We start from the raw sequence: 11,055 nt of genomic DNA on the forward strand, positions 1-11,055 counted from the left end.
TCGACAGAAGGTATGTGCAGACCCGAAAGGCAGGGCGTCGAAGGGAATGGTGGATGCTACAGGCAGAGTTCGGCTTGTTAACTACAGGGAGGGCGGTAGAGCAGCTGAGAAAGGCGAGGGCGGCGATCAATGAGCATGGAGAAAAGGCCAGCAGAATGCTTCAACAGTAGCCTAGAAAGAGGGAGGCAGCCAAGGATTTAGGGAAAGTAAAGAATGGAGATGGGAACCTGGTGGGAGACTCGGCAGGGGTGAATAAGGCGTTTAAGGATTTTTACAGTAGGCTGGATGAGTCGGAACCTCCACCAGGGCCAGAGGTATTGAGGCACTTCATCGGGAGGCTGTATTTCCCTAACGTGGAGGAGAGCTGAAAGGGCTGGGCTCTCCGATCAGGATCGTAGAGATAGTGGAGGGTGTGAAGGCCAAGCAGTCGGGTAAAGCCCCGGGGCAGGACGGGTACCCAACGGAGATCTACAAAACGTTATTTGGTATATTGGGGCCGTAGTGGATGAGGATATTGAATGAGGCAAGGGAGATAGAGGTGCTTCCCCCGACGATGTCACAGGCCACGATCTCGCTGATTCTAAAGCGGGATCAGGATCCGGAGCTGTGTGGGTCCTTCAGGCTGATATCTCTATTGAATGTGGACGCCAAACTGTTGGCCAGGACTTTGGCGTCTAGGATTGAAGATTGTATTCCGGACGTGATTGAGGGGGAACAGGGAACGGTCGTTCAGGGAAGGCAGTTGGTGTCCAATGTCAGAATGTTGCTAAATGCAATCATGATGCCCGCAGAAGGTAGGGGGTGGAGGTAGTGGTTGCAATAGACGCAGAAAAGTATTTTGATCGAGTAGACTGGAAATATTTGTGGGAGGATCTGGGACAGTTCGGATTTGGACGGGGCATTATTGACTGGGTCAGTTTGCTGTATTAGGCTACTGTGGCGAGCGCAACGATGAACAGGACGACATCACGTAATTTTAGGCTACGCTGGGGGACGAGGCAGGGTATCGCCTCTCCCCACTGTTTATCTCGCTAACTATAGAGCCGCTGGCATTTGCGCTGAGAGCCTCAAGGGGCTGGAAGTGGTTGGTCAGGGGGGTGGGAGTGGAACACAAAGTATCACTTTACGCAGAGGACCTGCTCCTTTATGTGTCGAACCCAGTAGGGAGGATGGAAGAAATTATGAGGATCCTGGGGGAATTTGGCCGGTTGTCGGGGTACAAAATAAATATGGGGAAAAGCGAAATGTTTGTGACCCATGCAAGTGGGCAGATGAGGCGATTGGGGGAACTGCCGTTTACACTGGAAGGGGGACGTTTCAGGTATCTAGGCATCCAATGGGCGAGGAATTGGGAACGGTTACACAATCTTCATCTTCCCCGTCTGATGGACCAAATGAAGGACGATTTGCGGAGGTGGGACGCGCTTCTGCTGTCACTAGCTGGGAGGGTCCAGACGGTAAAGACTATGGTCCTTCCAAGATTCCTGTTTTTGTTCCAGTGTCTCCCCATCTTTATTCTGCCCTGTTTCTTTAAATGGGTTAACAAAGTTATAACAGGTTTTGTGTGGCCTGGCAAGACCCCGTTAGTAAAAAGTGGGATGATTGAGCGGAGCTGGGTAGAGGGTGGGCTGGAGCTGCAATACTTCAGCAACTAATATTGGGCGACGAATATAGCCATGATCAGGAAGTGGATGGTGGGAGAAGGGTCGGTATGGAGGCGATTTCATGTAAGGGCACCAGTTTGGGGACGCTGATATTGGCGCTTCTGCCTTTCCCACCGGCACGGTACTCACTGCCCCGTGGTTGTGATAGCCCTGAGAGCCTGGGGACAATGGAGGAAGCATGTGGGAGCGGATGGAGCTTCGGTCTGGTCCCCAGTTCGAAACCACCGGTTTTCCCCGGGGAAAGATGGAAGGAGGATTTCGGAGAAGGCAGAGGGCAGGAATTGAGATGATGGGGGATATGTTTGTAGAAGGGAGCTTTCCTAACTTGAGGGAGCTGGAGGAGAACAAGATTGGCGAGGGGAAACGAATTTAGGTACCTCCAGGTGCCGGATTTCCGCCGTAGGCATGTTTCAACCATCCCGCTCCTACACAAATGGGATAGGGTAGTTTCTAGAGTGGGGGTGGGATAAGGGAAAGTCACCGACATCAATAAGGAACTCGAGGGGTCAAAGGACACGCAAATTGAGGGGTTGAAGTGCAAATGGGAAGAAGAGTTAGGAGGAAAGTTAGAGGAAGGTCTCTGGGCTGATGCGTTGAGTAGAATAAAAATGCCTACAAAATGTGCAATGCTCAGCCTGATACAGTTCAAGGTCCTTCACCGGGCTGACATGATAGTGGGCCGGATAAGCAGATACTTTGGTGTAGAAGGCAGCTGTGTAAGGTGTGCGGGGTGGCGAACGAACCATGTCCATATGTTCTGGAGATGCCCAAAGCTCAGAGGATTCTGGCAGGGGTGTGCAGACGTCATGTCCACGGTGTTAAAAACAAGGGTGGCGCTCGGTCCAGAGCTGGCAATTTTTGGGGTGCCGGGAGACCCTGGAATCCAGGAGGAGAAAGAGGCAGGCGCTCTGGCCTTTTCTTCCGTGGTAGCCCGGAGGCGGATACTATTAGCTTGAAGTGACTGAAAGCCCTCGAAGTCGGAGATCTGGCGATCTGATATGGCCAGCATTCTCTGTATGGAGAAATTAAAGTTCGCCTTGAAAGGTCACTATTAGGGTTCGCCCGGAGTTGGCAACCGTTCGTCTACGTATTTGCAGAACATTAATCGTCAACAGAAGGTGGGGGCGGGGGTAGTTTAGTCTAGCGTAGGGGGCTAATAAAGCTGGGACCTGCAAGGGAAGCAGCAGGCTTTGTTTTTGCACGATGTTGATAGACTTGGATATAATGTTTATTTTGCCGCCGTTGTAAAACCAAAAAATACCTCAATAAAATGATTGTTAAAAAAAACCTGATCGAACCAAATACATACAACCCACCCGGGGTCAGTGACAACGCTGCTCTTTGAAAGACAGAACCACTGGGCATTGCGATTAGTCATGCATGTCCATATAAAAAGTGCACCGTGATTTTATTTTGCACAGAACTGCAGGCCGCTTGACAGGACCACAGCAGCAGTTTTCTTGGTACAACATTAATCATTCAGTTTCTCGCAGTGCCCCCCCCCCCCGCACCCCCCACTCGCCGGCAACTGACAGTGTTTCCTGACTTCACCTTGCCCTGATTGTGGCCTCCAGCAAGTTCTACCAGTTGCACCCATACAGGCCTACCAGTGCCCCGACCAGCGATGCCAGTGAAACGCACAGCTGACCCTGCCAGTTTACGCCCCAGCCAGCCCAGCGAATGCCACTACCAGCCTTCCTTGCCAGTGTCCCTCCCCCCAGCCAACCCTGTGCTCCTCCACAGCAAACCCTGCCAGTGTCCCCATGCCATCCGTGTTAGTGCCTCTAGGTCCCACCTCCTGTCAGTCTGAAAACGGAACCTGCAATTGTCTGCACATGTGTAAGTCAGAGTTCCGAGTTCCCTGATTGGCTCATCCTGCTGTGAGTTGGCGGTTCGTGCTCCAGATTGGCGACACTGCGTTGTCCGTCAGTACAAGAGACCTCTGATTGGCGGAGGCGACATTTAGATTGACGAATAAGTTCTTCATTGGTTGAGAGGCTATCGGACAGCGGCTGGAGCTTCTTATTGGCTAAGGGTCTGTCAGTCAGTTTTATTTATAATTTAATTTAATAATTGATCACTGGATATTTCACCGCGATTTTATCTTCTGCCAGTACCGAGACTGTCATCTCATCAATAAATGTGTTTGTGCAGCAATTTAAATCCCGCAGCATAAATGTGACTTGTTTTAATTTATATTGAGGACAGGTGATTTAATAAAAAATTGCCAAAGTTAAATAGAAAAAAATAATGACAGACACGGTCCAGATGAAAATAAAAGCTCTCGAGCTACTGAACAGTAAAATCATTGCCTTCCTTCTGCTCTCCATCTCTGGGTCTGTGCGATTGTCTCCCTGACTCTGAGCTCTCAGTGTCTTCCGGACCCGACTGCTGAGTAAAATGTGTCTGACTGTCAGAGCGTTGGTCAACAGGATTGAGAAGAGTGGGATCAATGGGGTTAAAACCTGATTGAACCAGTTTAAGACATCCATCCCGGATCAGTGACAAAGCTGTTGTTTGACCGAAAGTACTAGTGGACATTTTCACTTATCTCTCCATGTTCATTTGCAAAGTACACAGATTTCTGGTGATCACATTGCTGGGAGAGTTTGATCTTGACTCGATGCAGAAAATCATTCTGGAGGTGAGAAACTGTTTCCAGATTAAATATTGACACCAAAACCTGCCTCTCACTGTTTGAATTCAGAGACCAGGAGCCTCCACCTCACATACAACAGCTCCACCCAATCTGGTCAACCTCCTATTACCCAGACAACCCTCCTATCCCATGGAACAGGTTCGACGGGCTAAATGGTCTTCTCCTGTTCCTGTGTTGGTTTATGAGCCTCGAGAGTGTAACTGAAGCTTTGTCACCGTCCCATACCATTTGGCTGATCTCCGCACACAACAAAGTACAGAATGACGGGGGAAACAGTTTCACATTGCACTGCTGACCCCGAGATCACCTCTCTGTCTCAGCATCATCCCTCGCTCTCTCTCTCTTTCTTCGTGTCTTTACCCCCCCCCCCCCCCTCTCTCTCTCTCTTGCTCTCTCTCTCTCTCTCTCTCTCTCTCTCTCTGTCTCGGTATTTTTCTCTCGATCTCTCACTCTCTGTCTCGGTATCTTTTCCTCGCTCTGTCTCTGTCTCTGTATCTTTCCTTCGCTCTCTCTCTGTCTCTGTGTCCCTTTCTCTCTCTCCGTCCCTCTGTCTCGGTATCTTTCCCCCTGTCTCTCTCTCTCTCTCTCTCTCTCTCTCTCTCTCTCTCTCTCTCTCTCTCTCTCTCTGTCTCGGTATCTTTCCCTCGCTCCCTTTCTCTGCCTCTGTATCTTTCCCTCACTCTCTCTGTGTCTCTGTATCTTTCCTTCGCTCTCTCTCTTTCTCCGTATCTTTCCCTCTCCCTCTCTGTCTCTGTATGTTTTCCACGCTCTCTCTCTCCTTGTATCTTTCCCTCGATCTCTCCCTCTGTCCCTGTATCTTTCCCTCGCTCCCTCTCTCTCTGTCTCTTTTCCACGCTCTCTCTCTCCTTGTATATTTCCCTCGTTCTCACTCTCTCTCCCTCTGTCCCTGTATCTTTCCCTCGCTCGCTCTGTCTCCTTCTGTTCCTGTATATTTCCCACGCCCTGTCTCTCTCCCACGGTCCATCTCTTTTGCTTCCTCAATCTGTCTGTCGTCTGTCTCGCTCTAAATCTCTCGCTATTTCTCACAATCTCTCTCCTGCCGTCTCGCTCCCTCTAACCTTCAATCTCTCTCTCTCCCCCCCTCTCTCTCTCTCTCACGCTTTGTCTCCATCTGCCCTCTTTTACTTTCTGTTCTGTATCAGAGTAACACCGTTGGCTGGTGTAATAGAAACTCATTAGTCCATAGAATCCGTACATTGCAGAAGTAGGCCATTCGGCCCTTCGAGTCTGCACCGACCCTCTAAAAGAGCATCTTGCCGACGCCCACATCCCCGCCTGACCCCCATAACCCCATAACCCCTCCCAAACTGCAAATATTTGCACAGTTTGAGGAAACCGTTGCACCCGGAGGAAACCCACGCAAACACGGGGAGAAAGTGTAAACTCCGCCCAGTCACTTGATGTCGGAATTGAACCCGGGACCCTGGCGCTGAGAGGCAACAGTGTTAACCACTGAGCCACTGAGCCGTCCACTTGCTAATGTCATGTGGTACGCAATGACATAATTGGAGCGTTTCACGGGGTTTTATGAAGCTCACCATTGTGCCCTCTTTGAGCTGGATTTTGGAAATAAACCCCTTCCTCAATGTGAAATCAACTCGCCGTGTTTCGCGTCTGAAACCTTCTACTTGCGGCTACAAGAAAGAATAAAACACCTGTTATCTGTCTCTTGCGTCTGCCCCACTCTCTCTCTCTCTGTCCCCTGTCTGCCCCACTCTCTGCCTCCTCTCTCCCTTTCTCTTCCCCCTTTCTGCCCCCTCTCTCTTCTACCTCCTGTCTGCCCCACTCTCTCTCTCTCTCTCTCTCTCTCTCTCTCTCTGCCTCCTCTCTACCTTTCTCTTCCCCCTTTCTGACCCTCTCTCTCTCTCTACCTCCTGTCTGCCCTACTCTCTCTCTGCCTGCTGTCTGAACAACTCTCTCCCTCTCTCTCTGCCTCCTGTCTGCCCGACTCTCTCTCTCTGCCTCCTGTCTGCCCCACTCTCTCCCTCTCTCTCTGCCTCCTGTCTGCCCGACTCTCTCTCTCTCTCTCTGCCTCCTGTCTTCCCCACTCTCTCCCTCTCTCTCTCTCTGCCTCCTGTCTGCCCGACTCTCTCTCTCTCTGCCTGCTGTCTGACCCACTCTCTCCCTCACTCTCTGCCTCCTGTCTGCCCGACTCTCCCTCTCTCTGCCTCCTGTCTGCCCGACTGTCTCGCTGCCTGCTGTCTGACCCACGCTGTCCCTCTCTCTTAATGCCTCCTGTCTGCCCGACTCTCTCTCTCTCTCTGTCTGCTGTCTGACCCACTCTCTCCATCTCTCTCACTGCCTCCTGTCTACCGACTCTCTCTCTCTCTCTGCCTGCTGTCTGACCCACTCTCTCCCTCTCTCTTTCTGCCTCCTGTCTGCCCGAATCTCTCTCTCTCTCTCTGCCTGCTGTCTGACCCACTCTCTTCCTATCTCTCTGTGCCTCCTGTCTGTCCGACTCTCTCTGCCTCCTCCCTGACCCACTCTCTCCCTCACTCTCTTTACCTCCTGTCTGCCCGACTCTCTCTCTCTCTCTCTGCCTCCTGTCTTCCCCCATTCTCTCTCTCTCCCTCTCTCTTCCCCTGTCTGCCCCATTCTCTCTCTCTCTCTCCGCCTCCTGTCTGCCTCACTCTACCTCTATCTGCCTCCTGCTTGCCCCACTCTCTCTCTGCCTCCTGTCTGCTCAGCTCTCTCTCTCTCTTTCTCTGTGCCTCCTGTCTGTCCCCTAACTCTCTCTGCCTCCTGCCTGCCCCATTCCCTCTCTGTCTCTCCGACGCCTCTACCCCTCTCTCTCTTTCTATCCCACTCTCTATTCTATCCCTCTCTCTCTCTTTCTATCCCTGTCTCTCTCTCTCTCTCTCCGCCTCATCCTGTATCCCCCTTTCTCAGTTACTCACACCCACTTCCACACTGTCTCTCACTAAGTTCATTTCTACCTCTTATCTCCCCATTACACATATTGGCAGCAATTTCCCCCGTTCCTTACATCTTGTGCCGTTCCAGCCAGTGATAGGCATGGAAGGTAACTGTTTGTCCCCAAACTCTACCTCACCATCCCCCCCCCCCCCCCCCCCGCCCACCACCAACCCCCACTGCAATATAAACCACTTCTCCTGTCTGTGATTTAGCTGTCGCTCAGCAATCGATTCCCGCAACTGGAGCTTCATTTGAGTCTCGAAAAATATCAACTCTGGGCTGTGGCTTCTCCAGAAGATTGGCGGTGAATAATTGTACCAGTGAGCACCAGGTCAAATGTGTCTTTACAGCTTCGCTCAGTAACAGCCCTGCCTTACAGCGTTAAGCAGCGGACCAAGGGTTAATCGCTCGTTGTGTGTTAATGTTACGTTGCGATTCATTCTTCTTCATATTAGAGAATGTCGAACTTTTAGTTTTGGCTTTGCCGAATACGGAAGTATAACCTCCATTTGGAAGTCCTGACCACTGGGCTGTTGGATAGAGACTGACCCCAAATTACCCTTTTTAACCTTCTGCTTAATGAAAGGATTTTATAAAGATCTGTGTCCAGTTGCTGAATTCCAAGATTTGTCAGCACCGAGAATAGGTGCCCAGACAAAAGTTAATCCCAGCACAATCTCTGGCTAGATATCATCCTTTCCCTCAGGGTTCCTCGAGAATGATGTTGTTGGCACAAAATAAAATCCAGGATTATTGATTTCTTCACAGAAACATCTTTCTGTTGAGCAAAGTGAAACAGTTGATAACTGATCGCAGGAGCGAGGTTCCTGATGGAGCAGAGAGCATAGTGTTCTCTCCTTCACTCATATCAACCAATATACCCGGTGAAAATGTCCTGTTGACCACAACTCTGCAGCGTGAAGCTCGGAAACTCCTTGCGTGAGCAAGACACGATCAGGACTAATATCAGGGAAAACCACTGCAGACATTGAGCTCTCAGCCAGTCAGGCAGCGGCTGTGGAAAGAAAACCCAGATCATGTTCCAGCTCAATGCTTTGACTCCTGACCCTGAAACAGTAACTGTGATTCTCTTCACAGTGACTGCCTGACCGACTCAGCATTTACAGCTCGTTGGTTTTTCTCTTGTTTCTATGACACAATCAGGTCTGTGAGCTTCCCATTAATAGACTTTCACAGACACAAACCTGGGGTCAAAAAGGTCTCGAATGAAGCAGTCCACCGTGCTGAGGATTTGGAATGTGGAGAGTTTATTTCACTGAATATTCAGCTGGGAAGTGTAACATGTCCGAGTTCCTCACCATCACACGTGGGCTGATTGGTTAAGCGTGTTTTTCAAAGGTTATTGCTTGAAGTGTATACTCAATAAATCTATAAATGCTTGAAACATGGTGGGGGGGGCATGATTAAGATATATAAACTGATAAGGGGCATCGATAGAGCATACAGGAAGAAACGTGCTCCTTGGTGGAGGGGTCAATGACGAAGATACATAGATTTAATATCAGGGGCAGGAGTTTTACAAAAGATGTGACGAGAATAAGTTTCGTGGGATTTTGGAACTCGCTACCTCAATGGACGGAGAAGGAAGAAAACCCTATAACATTTGATAATTATTTAGATGAGCTCTTCCGATCCCAGGCAGACAAGTCCATTGGCCAAATGCTGGGAAATTTGTTTCGAATATCTCGGTGGTTGTTTTTCACCGGCGCAGACTTTACGGGCCGAATGTCTGTTTTACGCTGTCTGATTTGATTAAGCCCTCATTCCAACCGTTTTAGGATCATAATTCATGGCATTCGAACCAATTCTACAGTCTGTGAGCGGTTCTTGTTTAAAGTGTGTTGCTGTTGCTGTATATTTTAGCATTTTCATCTCAAAATTGGAGGAGGCATGTCAGAAACCTATCACGTCCCCGGAATTCGCCGCCCATTGCCATTCAATTTACCGCCGGCAGCGCACCCCCGCACCGCAGGTCTTTGGACACAGTGCGGTGGCTTCGATGTGAAATCCCATTGACAAGCGGTGGACGGATAGGAGCCCTCCGCAGCGACCAGTGCGACGCTGAGAAACACACATCCCCCGAAATTTATCATAAAGATTTACCTTTCGTCTCCAATGGGTACAGGTCCAATCTGCTCAATGTTTCTTCATCCAGTAAGCCCTTCATCGGAGGTACGAGACACAGTGAGGAGAAATGTATTTATCAGCATGCGGTGATCATGTGGAATTCGACACGACAGAAGGCTGTGGACCCCAGTTAACTGAATATATTTTCGAATGAATTGAATTTTTCGACTTTTCAGTGGGACCAGGTGGGGGTTGCGGGGTCGGGGGAATTTGGCATTGAGACGGAAGATAAGCTTTGATCATATTGAATGGCGGAGCAGGCTGAGGCGATTGGGTTTAAGAAAATCGACTATTTGGCGAGAAGGATTGCAAACCTGACGATTCTGACTGAAGGTAAGTGACGCCCCGGGGGCAACATTAGGCAATGATTGTGGTTTAAGCCGTGATCGTTGTTGTGCCGCACATTTAGCTGCTGGCCCACCTGGAAATCTCACTGTCCCTCTCTGCATTACTGGCACTCCCCATCTCTCCATTATTCGGCCTCTAAACATCATTCTATCCTAAATGAGGGGATAAGAGGGATAGATGGATGTGGTACATTGAGATTTCCAGAAAGGTTTTGATAGCACAAGAAGTTGTAAAATAATAATGGAGCGATTGGAATTAGGTAGAATATACCGGCATGGATTTAGACTTGGTTACTGGACTGAAAACGTACTCGTAACAAATGGGACATTTTCAGGTTCGCAGGTGGCAAGTATTAGTACTCGTACCGCCAGGTATTCACAATCTTCATCAATGATTTGACGTCTCGAATTAAATGCAATTTATCCCAGATTGCAGATTACACAAAACTAAGTGGACGTGTGAGTTGAGATGATGCCGCAATGATTAGCAGAGTCTGAATGATTGGTCAACAATTTTGAAGGTGGAACTCATTAAGTTGAAATGTCAGGTTATCCTCTTTGGTAAGAGAAAGAGAAACACAGAACATTTCTTATATATTTGAAGACTGGGATGTGTTGAAGTTTAGAGGACTAGGGCGTCCTTTATCATAAGTCACTGAAAGCTAACATGTAGTGACAGCAATAAAGTAAGAAGGCAAATGGTATGTTGGCCTTTATTGAAAGAGTATCTGAGTGTCGAAGTAAAGACTTCTCAGTGCAATTATATAGAGCCTTGGTGATCCCGGACATGGAGAATTCTGTTAAGTATCAAGCACAAGAGCATGGAGGTTATACTAAACTGGTAAAATACACTAATCAGACCTCAGATAGAGTTTTGTGTACCGTTATGGGTGCTGCACTAGAGAAAGGATGTAATTTTACTGGAGAGAGTGAAGAAGAGTTTGAGAAGAATGGTTCCAATGTTGAGAAATGTCAGTTATGAGGTTAGATTGGTGAGGTTGGGCCGGTACTCTTGTAGAGAAAATGGCAAGAGGTGATTTTAAAGATATATTCAATATCAGGAGGAGGCTGGATGTTCTAAACAGGCGAAAATGTTGCTGCTTTTAAAGGACCAGGAACGAGAAGGCTAGACCTAAAGTGATTCGGAAAACGAACAAAAGTGATGTGAGAAACAAAAATCAGAGATCAAGTAGTTTGGGTCTGTCATAAACGGCCTGTAAGTTTAGTGGAGGTCGGTTAAATCGTTGAATTCCAGTGCGAATTAGATGACTATTTGAATAGAAACAATGCGCAGGGTATG

At 48.9% G+C, this 11,055-nt stretch overlaps 1 protein-coding gene across 1 annotated transcript in view; it reads right to left on the bottom strand.

Annotated features, from left to right (window-relative positions):
- Positions 1-9,448, bottom strand: part of LOC119960492 (probable G-protein coupled receptor 139) — a 32,538-nt gene extending 23,090 nt beyond the window's left edge. Inside the window, exon 1 of the mRNA XM_038788191.1 lies at positions 9,385-9,448. Within this exon, the coding sequence (XP_038644119.1) occupies positions 9,385-9,448 (64 nt within the window). The remainder of the gene's footprint in view (positions 1-9,384) is intronic.
- Positions 9,449-11,055: the final 1,607 nt, after the last annotated feature.

The sequence above is a fragment of the Scyliorhinus canicula genome, unplaced genomic scaffold (assembly GCF_902713615.1).
Source record: "Scyliorhinus canicula unplaced genomic scaffold, sScyCan1.1, whole genome shotgun sequence".
In the NCBI taxonomy this organism is placed as follows: Eukaryota; Metazoa; Chordata; class Chondrichthyes; order Carcharhiniformes; family Scyliorhinidae; genus Scyliorhinus; species Scyliorhinus canicula.